Genomic DNA, 18,634 nt, shown 5'->3' on the forward strand with positions numbered 1-18,634 from the left:
TTGGCTGAAGCTTCGAGAGAGGATTAATTCTTCAAGGACAAAGAGTCAGTTTAGCTCTTCCCTGCGCCTTGAAGCTTATTTAACGAAAACGATAGCTATCGAGAAAGCGTACTTTTCGGGCCCTCCTTTAGTCTTCATTCTTTTTTTTTTTTCGGAGGACCTAGACTCTATGGTCAGTGAGGAAGAGGGACCTCTTCTGTTGGCGCTTGCGTGATGCGAGGTGGTTCCGCATGCGCGGTGGGGTAGAACCAAGCGCACGCTGAGGAGGATCGGCCGCTGCTGTGGCTGGACTGTCTGCTCTCTGCTATTAAAGAGCACGGCACGGGATCCCGGCGCGGGATTCAGACACATACCTCAGGTGACTAGTCCCCCAGATCGGTTTCTTCAAGAACTCACTTTGGTTGTGTCCAGAGACTTGGGTGGTCGAGAGAGGATAGGCCCTGGAGTAACACCCCTCCCTTTCCCGTTCCTGCGCGGGAAGTGTCCGACACCACCCGGCGCCGCCGGGTGGGTCTTCCGTGTTAACGCGGTGTCTTTGTACGAGCGGAGGAATCTGGTGAAGCAAAGTGGGCCAAGTGACCGTACAGCCTTTTCGATATGCTCTAAGTGAGGACACTTTGAGATGGGGGCGGCCTCGGGAAAAGGCTGTGACACCCCCGCCCCAGGACGCTGAGCACTTTGCTTTTTCTGGGCCTGAGAATCCCACCACTACATGGCTTCCCTCCCCCACATCCACCGAGAATCCCACCACTACATGGCTTCCCCCCCCCCACATCCACCGAGAATCCCACCACTACATGGCTTCCCCCCCACACATCCACCGAGAATCCCACCACTACATGGCTTCCCCCCCCACATCCACCGAGAATCCTACCACTACATGGCTTCCCCCCCCCACATCCACCGAGAATCCTACCACTACATGGCTTCCCCCCCCCATCCACCCCACCAAATACTCTCTCTCAGTGGGACCAGACCAGACACTTGAAGGGACCATTGGGGTGGGCCGCAGTGTTGACAAGAGCTGGGTTAAAAAGATACAAGAGTAGTTTGTCCGATAATTTATTTTTTTCTAGTTGGCGTTCATATTAGTATCGCTTGACTTGTGCATCTTTATAGAATGAGTCATCCCTTGCATCGAAACTAAAACATAGTGTTGAAGAGTTCACTATTGTTAGTATCGGTTTTCCATATTTCAGCACCACTGAGAGAAAGATAAGGGAATTTGGGAGTTAAAATGGTATTCGGCCTGAAGCCCCTATTATCCCCAAACTTGGCTACTTTAATTATCATTAGGCAAGAAACATTGTTGTACAGAGAAATCTCGCAGTTGAGGTTATCAAGGAAAAAAAAAAAAAACAACTTGTGATTATGTGTCTTTCAATAGTTCGTGAATTATATAGAGCTTTACTGCGTATTTTGAGTTGATCGGACGCCAGATTGCCAGTTAATGATTCTCCTAGGATTTTGAAAAAACACACAGTAATTGTAGAGATTGGTGCTTCTATTTAAACTACAGTGAAATAGTTTAAAAGCTTATTTGCGTAGCACTCCTAAACTACAAACTAATGTTCAGAGATTGTTACCGATAAGCATTAGAGCCAATTAGAATTATCAAGAGTTGTCTCTGTCTCGTAACACACTTAACTGTGGAGAGGAGTGGGGACTTCCTGGATTATGGTTACTTGACCATGCACTGGTGTGAGAAAGAAGTTCTGTCTACCATTTGACTGGGCAAAATTACTGACAATGCAGGGTATTTGAAATTCGCTTGGAGTTGAGTATATTTTGAAAGACAATTCTTTTGTACCAAAGAACACATACCATATTGTAGTACTCTGACCTACTGAGGCTCTGTGGGTTAAAGGTATTCTGGGTTTAAAATCAGAAGACTCAGTTTTAGTTCCTGTCCCAGTACTTACTAAGCATTTATCCTTGAGAAAGACATTTAATATTTCTGTTCTTTGGTTCCCTTTTAATCCCTTTTAATGCTTTCATAGTACTTTATACTGCTTTCATAGTACTTTATACTGCTTTCATAGTACTTTATACTGCTATTACTTACTTACTAGTTTGTTTCCCACTCTGTACTTAACTTCCTTAGGTAAGAAAGGAGCCTGCTTAAGATTCGATTCTCCCTCTTCCCTACTTGCTAGCTGTCTTTATCTCTTCTCTGTCAGTAGTGCTTAGTACATAGATATTGCACAAATTACTGTTTAACAAATCAAGTTACCAAATGGAAATAGTATCTCTTTGCCTTTTAATGTCATATTTGTATAGCAAATTACACTTCGCAAATTTTTACATATATGTCTCATTTGATAACACTCCACAAACCTGTGAGGTCCATGACACAGGCTAGAAACTACAATTTAATGGGAATGCATTTCCCAAGCAATCACAGCTAGTAAGTAGAGCAAGGGCTGGGATCCATGTCTAGAACTATTGTGTAGTTACTGGTTACTTTCTGCATTAAATAACATACCTTTGGCTGTGTCCTTTGTGTACCCTGTATAAAGTAAAGAGAATGGTACCTCTTAAGGTGGTAGTATTCATATCTCCTGCTGGGATTCTTTTACAGTATTGCCTGTGTTCTTTAATCATCAAATTAAGTCTAGCTTCTCCAGAATTAACCAGCTTTACTATTTGAATAAACCTGGTAAGTGAATACGGTTAGCCCATATTAAATCTTCTAAAACTGTTTTCACACATTTCTGTGACACCATTTATTTTGATACCCAGTTTGAAACTTCTGGCCCTCAGACTTTAGTGCTTTATATACAGTTGTCCAAAAGAAAGAAAAGTAAAAAAAAAAATACAACTTTGTTGAAGAATGAAACAACCAGCTCAGCTGTTTCTTGGCGGGTAATTCTGGCCATTGAACATCTACTTCTCTTTATTTGCTAAATCCCTATTTTATCAAGCTACACAGAAATGCATTTCTGCCACTGTGCTTTTTTTCTTTTTGTTGAACAGGATAGATTAGTATTAAAAGCTTGCATTGATCTCTGGTATCTGCTTTAGTACTAAATATATTAATGTAACTTTTTTTTTTAAAGATGTTTCTTACTAATCTATTTGTTGGTAATATTGAATGAAAATACAGCCTAGTGAATAAGAGCACGGACTATGGATCCAAGCTTTGTAGGTTCAGATTCTGACTTACCACTTGTTAGCAGTATGTGACAGAACAAGTTACTTGGCCTGGGTTTCCCTTTCTTCAACTATAAAATGGAGAGAACTAGGGAGAGAGGCAGTGCCAGATCATGTAGGACCATGTAGGTAGTAGAAAGATGTAAAATCAGTGGGAAGCCACTGTGAAGATACTTGTGGATTCAGTTAACAGTTCTCAACTGCACTGCCCCAGAACTCTGGGGTTCTGAGCTGGTGCATGGATGTTCTGTCTTTAAGATCAAGTAATGGCAGCCTTATTCCCAATTAATTAATCAGGAAAAAACTGGGGCACCTTCGTGGCTCACTCGGTTAAGCACCCAGCTCTTGATTTTAAGGCTCCAGTCATGATCTCAGTATTGTGAGATGGAGCCCCACATCGGGCTCTTGCTAAGTGTGGAACCTGCTTAAGATTCTCCGTCTGCCGTACTTGCTCACTGTCTTTCTCTCTCTCTCTCTCAAAAAATAAATTTTCACACATTTTCATAGGCCTTTAGGTCCTATTCCCACCTATTTTCTGAACCTTGAGAATAGTAAATTAGTTAAGGTTAGTAAGAAAATGTGAAAATCATCAGCTATGATTAGTTTTATAGCTTTCTTTTACAAATATACTTCTGTGCATAGTATGATTTCAGTCTTGTGGGTCATAAAAGGAGTGGCACTAAGTGTAGGTTGGGTAGATCAAAGGGAATTGTTTTAAATATACTTAATGCTTGGAGTTTGAGACTCTCGAATTTCATTGTAATGGAGTTCTATAAAGGTATTCTCAAGATTGGGTATACCTGTTCAATAAAAGAAAAGTATTTATTTAGTTGCATTTAGTTATATTGAATATTTTTTGTGATTAGTAAATTTTTAGGTTTTGTCTTAACATATGATACTGTAATTTTGGCTAAAATGATAGAGTATATTACTTGATACATGATTAGTACTGTGGTTCATATAGTCAGAAGATTCTTCCCTTTATATAGTGGGTGGTAGTATATTGTCTTAGCCGACTCGGAGAATGAGTAGCTTTAGTTTTACTGATAAGTTTATAGTAGTAGTGATGCTTACCATCATTTGTTATTTCTTAAGGTGGTTGTATTAAAATAGTATTTTACTCTTGAGGTGTACCTTTAATCCTTAGGCCTCAAAGTACTTTATAGATGGTCATTATTTTTTATGATTCCTCTAAAACTGATGTCAGAGAATCACCCAGGCCTTAAAAAAATGTGGAGCAAAGTAAAAAAGCTTGATTCCTGAATATCTGTCTGTTTTCTGGTACCATTTAAGAACTTTAAAGAGAAGACTAATCATTTCTTCCAGTGACAAGATAGGAAAATTGATTGACATTTCTTTATTTTGACCTTAACTGAATACTCATTTAATTCTTTTGTTTAAAATGCAGAATGCCGGGTCTAAGTTGTAGATTTTATCAACACAAATTTCCTGAGGTGGAAGATGTAGTGATGGTGAATGTAAGGTCCATTGCTGAAATGGGGGCCTATGTCAGCTTGCTGGAATACAACAATATTGAAGGCATGATTCTTCTTAGTGAGTTGTCCAGAAGGCGTATTCGTTCTATAAACAAACTGATCAGAATTGGCAGGAATGAATGTGTGGTTGTCATAAGAGTGGACAAAGAAAAAGGTAAGTGATAAAAATATCTAAAATACAAATTTCAGGGCGCCTGGGTGGCTCAGTGGGTTAAGCCGCTGCCTTCGGCTCAGGTCATGATCTCAGGGTCCTGGGATCGAGTCCCGCATCGGGCTCTCTGCTCAGCAGGGAGCCTGCTTCCGTCTCTCTCTCTCTGCCTGCCTCTCCGACTACTTGTGATTTCTCTCTGTCAAATAAATAAATAAAATCTTTAAAAAAAAAAAAATAAAATAAAATAAAATAAAATAAAATAAAATACAAATTTCAGAATTAAAATGGTTTTACATTTTTTTTGGTAAATTCCTGACTGCTGTAAAAACAAAACAAAAACATCTCCCTTTATACTTAAACTTATTTTTACATACAAAGTTGTTAGAGAAGGATGCCAGTTACCCATCTAAGCAAGACCTCTTGTATGTAGTGGTTTAATTAGCACATCCTAGGGCTAGTTTGCATCAGGTAGCTTGACTTTTATCCCCAGAGGTTACCTGAATATTGATAGTTGACTCATTATGACTAAACTCAGAAGAGACAGATAAGTAAACCAGAGTATTAGTTCCTATATTTGTAAGATGCTTTTTTATTGAGGGGTGCTTGGGTTACTCAGTTAGGAGTCTGACTCTTGATCTCAGTTCAGGTCTTGTTCTCAGGGTTGTGAGTTCAAGCCCCGTGGGCTCCATGCTGGGTGTAGAGCCCTACTTTTAAAAAAAAAAAGATACTTTTTTCTTGATTTAAAGCTAAATTTGTGATCAGATTATTGGAAGAACATGGAAAAGGGGCAAAGGTAAATGGATTTTAGGAATATTTTATGTAATTTTTGAAAAATGGAATATACTGCAAACATATACCCAAAACCCAATATTCTGTGTCTCTTTGATTATTATCATGTTCTGTGAATATTCATTCAGTGTCCAAAATTGCTAAACATTTGAGGAAACAGGAAAGTATGACCCACACGGAACAGAAAAAGCAACCAATGGAGATTGACCTAGAGGTGACCTTAATATTGGAGTTAGCAGATAAGGATTTTAAAGCAGATTTTGCAACTGTTCAAGGATATTAGGAAAATAAGCTTGTAATGAATGAACAAAATGAAATCTGAGTAGAGGCATTAGAAACTCTCACAAAAAACTAAATATAAATTCTAAAATTAAAAGTATAATATCTAAAAGTCTCACCAAATGGGCTAACAGCAGGCAAAAGATGGCAGAAAGCTCAAGTCAGGCTTGCAGGTAGTTCATTTAAAAGAATGAGTCTGAAGAACAGAGCAGGAAAAAAGCAACTTTTCAAATATTAAAAGCTCTATTCCAAGAGAAGAGAGAGAAAGGGGAGAAAATATATTTGAGAAAATATATTGACCAAAGTTTCCCATATTTGACAAACTGGAGAAGCTTAGCAAACCTCAAGCAGGATAAATATTGATAAGACCACATCTAAGGGGACGCCTGGGTGGCTCAGTCGGTTAAGCCACTGCCCTCGGCTCAGGTCATGATCCCAGGGTCCTGGGATCGAGTCCCACATCAGGCTCCTTGCTCAGCAGGGAGCCCCCTTCTTTCTCTGCCTGCCACTCTGCCTGCTTGTGTGCATGCACACTTGCTCGCTCTCTCTCACAAATAAACTCTTTAAAAAAAGGAAAAGAAAAAGACCATATTTAGGCACATTATTGAAAAACAGAGATCAAGAAAATCTTTAAAGTAGCCAGAGGAAAATGATTCTTGATTCACAGGGGAAGAGTAATACAAATTACTCTTAGTATGGTATTCTTACTGAAAATAATGGCTGCCTGAGCATTGAATGACATCTTTAAAGCACTGAAAGAGAAAAATTTTCATCCCAGAATTCTATAATATTTAAAGAAAATTTTCAGCAGTGAAAATCAGAAATGACATTTTCAGGTAAATAGAAACTAAGAGGATTTATTACTTAATCTGCTTTATAAAAAGTAGTAAAGGAAGTTATGCAGGCCCTTGAGGTATGATGCCTGACCTGGGAAATATGTAAGGAAGTTTAAGAGACCATTTTTCTCTCCTAAATTCTTTAAAGTACATTTACATGCTTGTATCATTTTGTACCCATGGGATTTAAATTTATGGAGGTGACAGACAATATGGCGAGGCAGATTCCATGGCCACACCATGCCCATACAGGGCCACCATGAGGAGGAAGCACCAGTTTTGGTCAGGAGGCAGAAGGAGAATACAGAAAATACATAGAACATAGTTGACCCTTTGATGAATGGATGCCAAAAAGACAAGTACAGAATCCTTTGACTAGCTTTCATTTGGGTAGTTGAAATTGTTAGTTCCCTTCAATGAAGTGATAGAAAATATACAATTACATGATGATATAGATGCATTTCTGAAAACAAAAATCTCTCATCTTCTCATGCAGTTTTTATTGATTTGATTTTAGTGGGGAATGAGTGTAGGTATGCCAGCCAACCAATCTGATGTAAAAATGTATCACAGTGGTAAGCTAGCACTTGGGCACAGATGATTTTTCTTTTTTCCAAAATTTTCTTGTATAGGATATATTGATTTGTCAAAAAGAAGAGTTTCTCCGGAGGAAGCAATCAAATGTGAAGATAAATTCACCAAATCCAAAACTGTAAGTTTAATTTTTGTGTGGAATTAGTCTACTATTTAATAAATAATCAGCATATAATATTCTTGGAAGAAAATTAAAACTGGATTTTCTGTACCTGTAATTCCATTTATAATTAGTTATATAGGATAAGTTGAAGACTTAGTTTCAAAAGAGTTATGACTTCAGTGTTTTTATCCTCATGGTAGTACTACCTTAAGGCATTGCTTATCGTCTAATACTCTAAAATGAGTATACCAGACGATAATGTTTTAAGTTATTTTAGGTTAAATTAAGTATGGGTGATTTCAGTTGATTTGACTTAATCATAACATGTAGTTCTTAACTTTAAACCCCATTCTGGGATAAGAGTCACAGGGACAACCAGCTGTTGTATGTTAAGAATAAGCAAGGGTTTATAAAATGTGAATCCAGGAAAGCAAGGCAGGGGGGCCTGTTACTATTTTTTTTTACTCCTAGTTTATTAGGGTTCTTTCTGTTTCATTTTCTTATTTTGGCTGTAATCTCCTACTTCTGTACAGTAATCATTAATGAAGCAAGAACAGCTATTTTTTCATTCTTCATATTGTCTGTAGTTTTTCTTCTCTGGTCCTATTTAGATTATCCTTCATTCTCTAGATTTTTGGTTCTTAGTGGCAGTGTTTCCATTGTGTCTGTTTTCTTTATTTTTTCATCTCTCGTGTGTTTTTGTCGTAAGGATTAAATGCCAGGAAAATAGTGTTTAAATGAAGAGAATATTTTTGAAATCTTAATTAACCCTAGTTAAAAGAATAAAAATCTAAAAGACAAAAGACCATTACCCAAATTTTTCCCTTTGTTTTACTGATGTGTTTACTACTACTGCAGTGTGGTTTACACATTAGAAAACACTATCAGGGGGCACCTGGGTGGCTCAGTGGGTTAAAGCCTCTGCCTTCGGCTCAGGTCATGATTCCAGAGTCCTGGGATTGAGCCCCGCATCAGGCTCTCTGCTCAGCAGGGAGCCTGCTTCCCCCTCTTTCTCTGCCTACCTCTTTGCCTACTTATGATCTCTGTCTGTCAAATAAAGAAATAAAATCTTAAAAAAAAAAGAAAAGAAAAGAAAACACTATCAGTGAAATCCCTTATTAGTAAACTGAGGACCTTGCCACTCAGAATGTAGCCAATAGCACTGACATTTCCTGACTGCTTAATGCAGGTTCCTCAAGTCCTACCAAGTTTGAGAAGCTTTGCTCTAGGAAACTGTCACTTTGTTTTGCCCCTTTAAGATATTATAAAATGAGCAATGTTAGTAGATCTTATCAGGATGATAAGGTGATGGAATGAAATAGCCAATGTTAGTTCCTTTTCTCACTCAACTTTCATGTGTAATGTGAAAACCTCTGTTTTATCCCCTTTCTCTTTCTTATGCCCTTTCATTTTTAGGAAATGAAAAAGAGTTTGGCAGCAGTGAGTAGGAGATAGGCACATTGAAGGATGACTTCTAAATAACAGAGCAAAAAAAGTACTAAATCTCAATCCTGTTCCATGCTTTCATGTGGAGTAGTAATAGTAATAGCTTATACTTGTATAACAAAAGTTTTGTATAACATACACATTTTAATTCATTCGCATAATGTTTTCCAGTTATAATTGGGATAGGTTTGATCTCTCTGTAGTTAAAAGGAGAGATGCTGGTATTTCCCTTTTCCAGAAGAGGAAACAAATTTAGAGAGGTGGATTGGTCCCTAAGTCAACTTGATCTAGGTCTTAGGACACTAAGTACAAAACTTAGTGTCCTACTTTTATACTTGTTAAACCCACTTAAGTGTTACAGGAAAGCGAATATTCCTCTATGAAAAAAGAACTTACTGCGTGTTAACCCTTTGTTGTTGAGGAATTACTGTAGTGTAACCAAAGATTTGTTTTATATTCTGTCTACTGAAATGTAAAAATACCTTTTTTGTTTTTTTTAAGATCTCTTATCTTTGAATTATCGAACTCTTCATTTTGTGTCCAGGTTTACAGCATTCTTCGTCATGTTGCTGAGGTATTAGAGTACACCAAGGACGAGCAGCTGGAGAGCCTGTTCCAGAGGACTGCCTGGGTCTTTGATGACAAATACAAGAGACCTGGATACGGTGCCTATGATGCATTTAAGCATGCAGTCTCGTAAGAACACCTTCTTGGCTCTGGTTCTACCTTGAGATCACAGCTGCTGGGTCTAGCACACAAGTTGAGAGCCTGACATGTAATCATAGCACAACACCCACATATTACGTCCTTTCCAAATTTAGATAAAAATATTTCCATGTAAAAGACCCGTAATGTGGGCCAATCCTATATAGCCAAGCATATATAATTGTGTACACCTTAGTTTTCGTGAACCATATGGTTTTGTCTCACGTTTTCCCCTCCTGGTTTTGCTATTTTCCTAGCTAACTTCAGGGTCACTGTAGATGTCTCATCTACAACTGTACCTTGTTTTCTTTACCTCAGTTCCTTAGACCTTCAGCCCATGCCACTTTAGCCAGTTTCCATATGGGCTCACCCTGGGTCTTAGAATTTGTGCTCTTCTAAAACCTTGAATTCATATATTCTGTTCTTTTACCACAGACAGTTTCCTGTCTTTCCAGCTCCCTCATAGTTAGTCCTGCTCTGTCTTAATTCTTATGCCAGACTCTGATTCCAAATCTTTTTCTTCCTCCGTGTTTTTTCACCCTTTCCTGCCTTCTCTTTCTGACTCAGCATAGACATACCGAGGTCCATCATTTCAGCAACTTTCTTGCCAATATCATGAGCTTTTGCCCTGTTTTTCCTTCTGTTACATCCAGCCTTGGATCGATGTTCCTGCCTTCTCTGCACTTGTAGAATGCGGGGTGCCGCTAGGAAAAACCAGAGTCTTGCAGGTCGGTGCCACTGCATATTCGTCATCGTCTCCAACCTCAGCTGCGCCTTCCACTGCTGCCTCACATTCTCTCTGTTCTTTGTCAGTTCTTCCTCCCATTCTTAGAGTGACTGTTTTAGAGCTTTTACACACTCTCTACCAGATACCCACTCCCCTTTCCTTCGCTGTCTGCGGGTTTTATAAAGAAAATAGAAGCCATTGCCCAAAATCTCTACTCCCTCCACTGTCTCAGCGGCCTTCTCTCCCATCTGTCATTACCTCCTGCCTCCCGCCATGCTGATCTCGTATCCTTACTGCTCTCAGACTAATCTTACCACCTGTGCGCAGCTACTTCTCTGGGGTTTTATCCGTCATGCCCTCCTCATTCCCTCTTCGGTGTCTTCCGCCTTTCTTTTTGTTGATTTTGCTCCATCAGCATAAAAATACGCTCCAATTTCTCCCATTCACACTAAAAGCAGAGTATACCTTCTCTCTGCTTTCTCTTGCAGGAAGCACTGTGTCTTCTCTTTTTAAAATAGGTGGACTCCTTCAGTTCTCTGTACTTAACTGTCTCTCCGTCTGCTCATCCTACTCCTTCCCAACTGTTAATGCTCCCCACGCAGCCTCTCCACTACACTGAGGTTACTTCCAGCCTTCGTGCTGCCGAAGAATATTAGTCCCCTCAGCTCTCAGAATGGCCGAGTGGACCTGGGACTGATAGAGCCTCCAGCAAGCCGGCTCATTTGGGGGTCCAAATCCTTTCCAGTCCCCCCCCACCCACCATGTGACTTTTTTTTCATACCACATTGTGAGAAATGAAAGACTAATAATAATTATAAGAACAAACATTTACAGATTTCTCACAGCAGCACATGGTATAAGTGCAGTTATTATCCATGTCTTAGAGATGAGGAAATTGAGCCAGAGATTAAATATTTTGTCCACATGCACAAAATTAGCAAATGGAAAAGCCCCAATCAAACCTAGACACTGGCTCCCATCTGGAGTTTATGCTGTTAACCATTAAGCACTGCTTTATATTTCTGTCCTCTGTGACTTCAGTCCTGCATGCCTTCCGTCCCTTGGCGTGCTGTCATCCTCCATCCCGAGCTCAGCTCCCTCGCTTCCACCTTCAGCTCCCCTTCCATTACCACTCAGCAGTGCCCTACGTTTTTCCCCTTTTCCTTAACATTCTTTTGCTTCATCAGCCATGCAGTGACTGTCCACGTTTAACTAATGATAATTCTTTGCTACATGTCCTTATTTTTTTTTTAATTAAGAACTAAAATTTTTGAGATAGTTGGAAATAGTGTTTTACCCTTCCCAACCCATTCCCTTCACTCATCATTGGTAACTATTATCATAACTAGTTATCATTGGTAATTACTATTCTGCAATTAGTATGCAGCATTATTTACATTTCTGCAGATTTATTGCATATATGTACCTACAAAGTATATATAGAATCATTTTTGTATTACTCTATTTAAACTTTTTAAAAAAAGGGAATTTACTCCATTATAGCTTTCTGTACCTTACAGTTTTACTTGTAAGGCTGTTAATGAACAGGATTCTCCGAAGTGATAGATGCGGACCTACTTCATACTAATTTCTATGTAGTGTATTTCATTGTAAGACTATGCTTTATTTGTTTCCCTGTTAAGAGATAATAGGTTATCCTCCCCTCTCCCCCCCCCCAATTTTTTCCCTTTTTTTTCAACCATGCTATTATGAATATCCATGTACATGTCTCCGTGTACATTTGGGAGTTTCTAAGGTATATAAATAGCAGTAGAGTTGCTGGGTTATAGGATTGAATATATGCATCTTTAAATTTACTCGGTTTTGCCAAAATATTCTCCAGATTGGTGTTCTACAATTTGTATTTCCTCTACTAGTTGTATAAGCATTCCTGTTTCTCTTCATCCTCACCAACATTTGGTGTATATCTCAGATTATTTCCCTTTTGTCAAACTGATGGGTGTAGAAGAATACCTTGTTTTTGGTTTGCATTTTACTGGTTGTTGGTGGAGTTAACAGCTTTTCATAGGTTTACTGTTTCTTCTGTGAAAACATCTGTTCATCTCTTCTGCTTATTTTCTGGTGGTTTGTCTTGTTATATTTTGTAAGCAGTATTAGCTGAGTGAAAGTTCCCTCCACCCAAATTCTTTCACGTTTCATTCCCTAACCCCGCTTTTTAGGCCCGATGGGCCATTTCTGTTTTAATACTGTACAGATTTCTTAAAACAATGCTGTCTTTGCTTCTTTTAGTCATTATTTCATTTTTTTTCATTTGTTCATGTTCCACAAACATGCTGGTGACTGAGATCCTGCCCGGTCTTGTGGCACTCCGATGAAATGCCACTTCAGTCGGAGCAGCCCTACCTGAGCCCACTAACTGAAAGTAATACCTTCCTGTCCTGACTTCCAAGGATATACTTTTATCTTAAATTTGCTTGTATGTTTTAGTTCTTTTCAAGCTCTTTGAAGCAGGGACTAAGTACCTGGAAATGTAATTATAGTGGGATGTCCGGTATATGAGACATTTTTTAATTCCTTGCTTTAACTAGATCTCTAAAATTTTTCTTCAGATACTAGCTGGATGTTTTCTTTTTGTCATAGTAGTGCCAAGTGCTTTGCCTGCATTCTCATTTAGTACCACAACCAGTGAAATGTATAGTTTTCATCCTCATTTTATAGTTTGGAAACTGAGGTCTGGAAAGTCCCCAAAACACATAGTTAATGAAATGTAAAGCTAAGATTTGAACTCCATCTGACCCTAAAGCCTGGGCTCTTAAACATTATTAAATGGTATTGTGTTTGGTGTTACAGTTATCTGTAAAGTAACCTTGGCCTTTTGTGTTTGTGTGTGTGTGTGTTTTGTGTTGCTTTAATTAGAGACCCATCTATTTTGGATAGTTTAGATCTGAATGAAGATGAACGGGGAGTACTTATTAACAATATTAATAGGCGTTTGACACCACAAGCTGTCAAAATTCGAGCAGGTAAGTGATTTTTTTTAAATGATGTTTAAAATATTTTGCATGAACCAAAAAGCTGTTAAATAATGGGTGTTACCAAAGAATATATTGTTGCATTAGTATCTGCAAGTATTTCTGTTTCTTATAACAAGAAGAGTTTAAGAATTTTTTTTTTGCTTCCTTTGAACCATCATAAAATAAATGTATATGTTGACACAAGTGAAAACTGTCATGTATGCATTTAGCTAACCTTAAGTTAGTCCTTTTTTTTTTTTTTTAAGATTTTATTTATTTATTTGAGAGGGAGAAGGAGACTCTCTGCTGAGCAGAGAGCCTAACATAGGGCTCAATCCTAGGACCTTGAGATCATGACCTGAGCTGAAGGCAGACTCTTAACTGACTGAGCCACCCAGGCACCCCAGCCCTTTTTTTTTTTAAGGAGATGGCAAAGTACGGTATTGTCCTTTTGTGCCTCTGGATTAACCACTGTTAATACAGCTTCGGGTATATTCTTTCAGACATTTTTCTTAGGCACATATACTGTATAGGACTATATGCTGTTTACATTCAGACATAATTTTTTTGCTTTTACAGTGATTACATCATACTATGCAAAATTTTCCTCAGCTAGTTTTTTTCTAAGTTTATCGTGGTGGTTCTTCCATGCAGAACATGGGACTTTTTCTCAGTCTTTTTAATGACAAGGTATAATATTCATAAAGCAATAAACCAGTCCTTTCTTGGTGAACATTTCGGTTCTACTGTTTTTTTCACTATTTAAAAAAAAAAAAACACTACAAATTAGCAGACTTACAACATAGACACTTACCCATCTGTGTAAGTGTTCTATTAGGCAGGCTCCTAAAAGTGGAACCACTGGGCCAGAGTGGTGTGCAATTTCTAAACTGTTCTAAACAATTTGCACTGATAAGGAAGTGAGTCACGGAGAGGTTGGAATCATAATTTTAACCCAGACATAGCCAGAAATCAAAATGTTTATTAGATTTCTATTTTTTTGTAATTCCGTCATTCAGGGGCTCAATGTGGAAGAGAAGATAGAATTTCACTGCATACTCAGCTAATTTATAGTTAAGAAAGTTAATAGTTGGGGTAGATATCAAATTGTGAAAGGGTGATAAAAACTTTAATAATTATTTGAATACCAGTATGTCTGCCACATCTCGGATTTCTTTTAAGCCCTTTCGGTATAAGTTTCTGAATTTCTGTAATTTCAGATATTGAAGTGGCTTGTTATGGTTATGAAGGCATCGATGCCGTAAAGGAAGCCTTGAGAGCAGGTTTGAACTGTTCTACAGAAACCATGCCCATCAAGGTGAGTAGTCCATATTCTCTCTCCCTGCTACCAGCCTAAATCAAATCAGATTCTTTTTATGATCATATTTCATAACAAGTGTTACAAAAGATGGTTCTTGGTGATGTTGTCTAAGGGATGCTACTGCTGATGTCACAGTAACTAAAGATTTTGATTGGTGTTTGGTGCCAGAGGGCCAGCTGTGCTAAACTTAAAGAGTTCCTATGTCCATCACGCTCCTAGGACCTTGAAAAAGGGTAACATATTCTCTCGTATTCACACACGTCTTTTAAGTTGTATCATTAACCAGATGGTTGTTATTCAGAATCTCTTGGATTTTGTTCCATCAGTTTAGTTTAGAACCAAATAAGAATTTTTGTCTGTTTTAGAAGCAAATTATCCATTATGCTGATGATGGCTACAGTTATTTTAGCTACCAAAGACACCTGGAAGTCATAATTCTACGTATTTGATATTGCAGTGGACTGTTGATACTGGATTTCATCACTGTATCAATTGGCTTTTGCTACCTTAACAGACCACCCCCAAATTGCTGACTTACAGGATTGAAAATCAAGTTTTGGGGTGATTTGCTAAGGCAGCAGAGTGCTAAAGAGTTCGTAAACATCGTAATAGTTTTGTGTTGTGTCGGTATGTCCATAATTAAATTTTTGTCTTCTTCCTTAGATTAATCTAATAGCTCCTCCTCGATATGTGATGACTACAACAACTCTGGAGAGAACAGAAGGCCTCTCTGTTCTCAATCAAGCTATGGCTGTTATTAAAGAAAAGATTGAGGAAAAGAGGGGTGTCTTCAATGTTCAAATGGAGGTAAGATCTATAGTGTGTCTGCCTTTTCCTTAAAATATTTATAAGAAATTTAGGGGCACCTGCCTGGCTCTGTCGGTAGAGCGTGCAACTCTTGATCTTAGGGTTGTGAGTTCAAACCCCATGTTGGAGTTAGAGATTACTTCAGATAGATAGATAGATAGATAATTTTAGATAGATAAATTTAAATCATCTAAATTATTTGCATTCTAAAATACTTTTAATCACTGCCTTTCAAAATATAAAATACGTGTAAGATTATAATTCTAAGCCTAAAATAATCATTGACTCAGAGGGTCCTAAAAGGGCTTTTTATAAGTAAATGAGAACTGTCATGCAGTGGTTATTCAAGACTAACGGCACTGATGGTGTTAGGTTTATCCCCCTGCCAAACAGAAAAAAAATAGCTAACAAAAATGAGTGATCAGTTACTGTCAGAATTGAATTGGCAGGCTTAAAATTTGATCTCAGGATTAGAAACAACATTAGTCTGTATTTTCCTCATCTCAACAAAAATGAAACCTGTTTGGAAAGAAATAGTAATTTATTTTGAATCCAGAAGATGCATTTTTACAAGACATCTTGTGGATTTGAATGATAGAGCCACTGATATTATTTTCATATTTTTTGAGTTTTGGTTTATAGAAATAACAAAAATTTACTGTTTTACTACACACATATTTTTTTCCTGTATTGTGTTACTCTTATACATTTCTCGTCTTACTTATCTAATGGAATTTATTGATACAGTAGCACTCAAATGAACAGATAGGGCAGAGTTGTTAGAAGGACAAGTGTTTCTTTAAGAGTTATTAAATGGGACCGAGCCCCGCATCAGACTCTCTGCTCAGCAGGGAGCCTGCTTTCTCCCTCTCTCTCTGCCTGCCTCTCTGCCTACTTGTGATCTCTGTCAAATACATAAATAAAATCTTTAAATTTAAAAAAAAAAGTTATTAAAATACTAGGCAGTAATAGTGTTGAAATGGAATTTGTGTACTGTTGAACTGCCTCACTTTGAAATTATGCCTCTGCTTCCACAGCCTAAAGTGGTCACAGATACGGATGAGACTGAACTTGCAAGGCAGCTTGAGAGGCTCGAAAGAGAGAACGCAGAAGTGGATGGAGACGATGATGCAGAAGAAATGGAAGCCAAAGCCGAAGATTAACTTTGTGGGAAACAGTCCATTTTAAGGAACACAAAGCAGCCCTTCCTGGCTGTAAACCCTAGACTTGAAAGTTTTCCAGTATTGAAAACTTCAAAGCTGAATATTTTTTATTTCCAAGTATTTAAATGTTCCAACAGACCAAAACCATGACATGTCCTCCTAAAAGTCAGCTGTTTTCACACAGAAGCTCCAGCATTCAGCAGTTTAAGCGAGTGGGCCTAACTTCACTAGAGACAAATCTTTAACAGTCATAAAATTGGGCTTGTGGTTTCCATTTCTGATGTCTCCAGATTGGCACCCCTTTGTAGTTCAGTGCCTCCCTGAGATTTATCAGGGGCACCCAAAGCAAATAGCCTCAACCTTTCTACATAAAATGTATCAAGCAAAAATTAAATAAATTTCTGGGATATTTAACTATAGGCTTCTTCCTTCTTGTCACCAGTTAAAAAGCATTATGATTACGAAGACCCTAATTCTATTACTTTCATTTTAGTCTAGATGAGAAATATAAGGGCAGGTGACCAAAGGATCTATACAGCAGATCCTTTCAAAAGGAGGGTGTAGAGAAAATAATGTTAACCACAGTTAAAGTTGACTCTTAGGGGAAAAAAGCCTTAAAATGCGAATTTTAAAATTACATAGGATGTGTGCCTTTTACCAACTTGAGACTGGGGACAATATATGGTATGAGGGAGAATTTTATCACACTGGTCCTTGTTGGTCTACTAAGCTGCTTGCCCTGAGTTTGTAATTCAGGGTGGTAAAATTTTTTGTTCTGTTTTATTTTTAAAGATGCTGCTTCTTTAGTCATTTTGAGTATCATTGCCCAACTTTTGATTTCTTTTCCATTATCATATTCACTAGTGCCACCTAGAGCTTCAGCTCTTTATAATGAATAGGAATCTGATTAAACACAATTACAGTGATTTTTCTACATTTCCATCATTTTTATGTTTAAGAGCTAATTGTTTAAATTAATTAAATTAATCTAAAGGTAAATAAATAAGGTAAATAATTTTCATAAATAACACACGGTTTGAAGTTACAGCTACATTAGCCAGGGTGTAGAAAGTCTTGAGTTACTTTGGGTATGTTTTATAGATTTAATCTCTTAGGAAACTTGAGGTACTAGATTTATTTTATTGATTATTCCTAAGAATAGCTATTTAAATACTTAAAAGATTAAACCTAACCCACCTTAATTGATTGAGTACTAGACTTAATTGAATATTAAAGGGACTGGAAAATAGAAGTGTGTTGGTGAGACAGTTATGCCATTTTTGGCTTGTCCCTGTTTAATTTAGCAGCCTCTACTTAGCTTTTTAAATCCAAAAGTAAAACTTCATATGGCTGTTGCCACAAGGTAGCCATAATTGCTAGTACATGCCATCCTGGGAATATTTAGAGGAGGATCTAGGTATACTCAAAATTGGCACATGATTTTCACTTCGGTCTTTTTGAAGAGTTAAAACAAGTCTGTAAAGCTTGTGGCATCAAAAATGGCCTCAAAATAACAACAGGTGCTCCTTAAATGTTTGTTGTAGGCAAGGAATTAAATTTCCATGTTGTTTACTGAATTTTTTACACTTTAAGGCATAACCCTTGAGAAATACTGGTGACCTCCACAGTGAGTGATTTTTATCCCATCCAAGCCTTTTGCTCACTTCCACAACAGTTTTGCAAAATTTATGACCCTTCCCAGAGAAAAGATTAATACCTCACTGACACCAATGAAGGAGAGAACTAATCAAACTTAAAGCACACATACCTGCTGACCTGACAATACCACTTTCAAATATGAGGACAAGCTACACACCCAGCTCCAAATAACCTGAGGAACAGATTAAAGACAATTGACCAGTTTATCTAAATCTTGGATTACCAAAGACTTTTCATTAAAAATTGACAAGTTCATCTCCCCATTCTGCCTATGAGTTAAAGTGGCTATCAACTCATACACCTGAAAATCCACAATAGTTCGGGTCACACTTAATTGTAATGGAAAGTCAAAAATAGCTGAAAAAAAAATGGGAGCATACGAACATTTTCTTTTGCTGTGTTTTGTAGCAAAACAAGACAACCAGTATGT

At 37.8% G+C, this 18,634-nt stretch overlaps 1 protein-coding gene across 1 annotated transcript; it reads left to right on the plus strand.

The window, feature by feature from the left end:
* Positions 1-199: 199 nt before the first annotated feature.
* On the plus strand, positions 200-16,959 carry EIF2S1 (eukaryotic translation initiation factor 2 subunit alpha). Its single transcript, XM_059182382.1, has 8 exons — positions 200-358; positions 4,562-4,803; positions 7,337-7,416; positions 9,392-9,543; positions 13,157-13,263; positions 14,475-14,572; positions 15,239-15,382; positions 16,420-16,959. Exons 2-8 carry the CDS (start codon positions 4,563-4,565, stop codon positions 16,543-16,545), a joined length of 948 nt encoding a protein of 315 aa, XP_059038365.1. The 5' UTR covers positions 200-358; position 4,562; the 3' UTR covers positions 16,546-16,959.
* Positions 16,960-18,634: the final 1,675 nt, after the last annotated feature.

The sequence above is a fragment of the Mustela lutreola genome, chromosome 7 (assembly GCF_030435805.1).
Source record: "Mustela lutreola isolate mMusLut2 chromosome 7, mMusLut2.pri, whole genome shotgun sequence".
Classification (NCBI taxonomy): Eukaryota; Metazoa; Chordata; class Mammalia; order Carnivora; family Mustelidae; genus Mustela; species Mustela lutreola.

What these genes read in the sequence shown, in the direction of transcription:
- EIF2S1 (XM_059182382.1), top strand. Translation starts at nt 4,563, where the DNA reads ATGCCGGGTCTAAGTTGTAGATTTTATCAACACAAATTTCCTGAGGTG. An exon ending in GCATTTAAGCATGCAGTCTC is followed by an intron (nt 9,544 to 13,156) that starts GTAAGAACACCT and finishes TGCTTTAATTAG; the next exon opens with AGACCCATCTATTTTGGATA. An exon ending in TCTTCAATGTTCAAATGGAG is followed by an intron (nt 15,383 to 16,419) that starts GTAAGATCTATA and finishes CTGCTTCCACAG; the next exon opens with CCTAAAGTGGTCACAGATAC.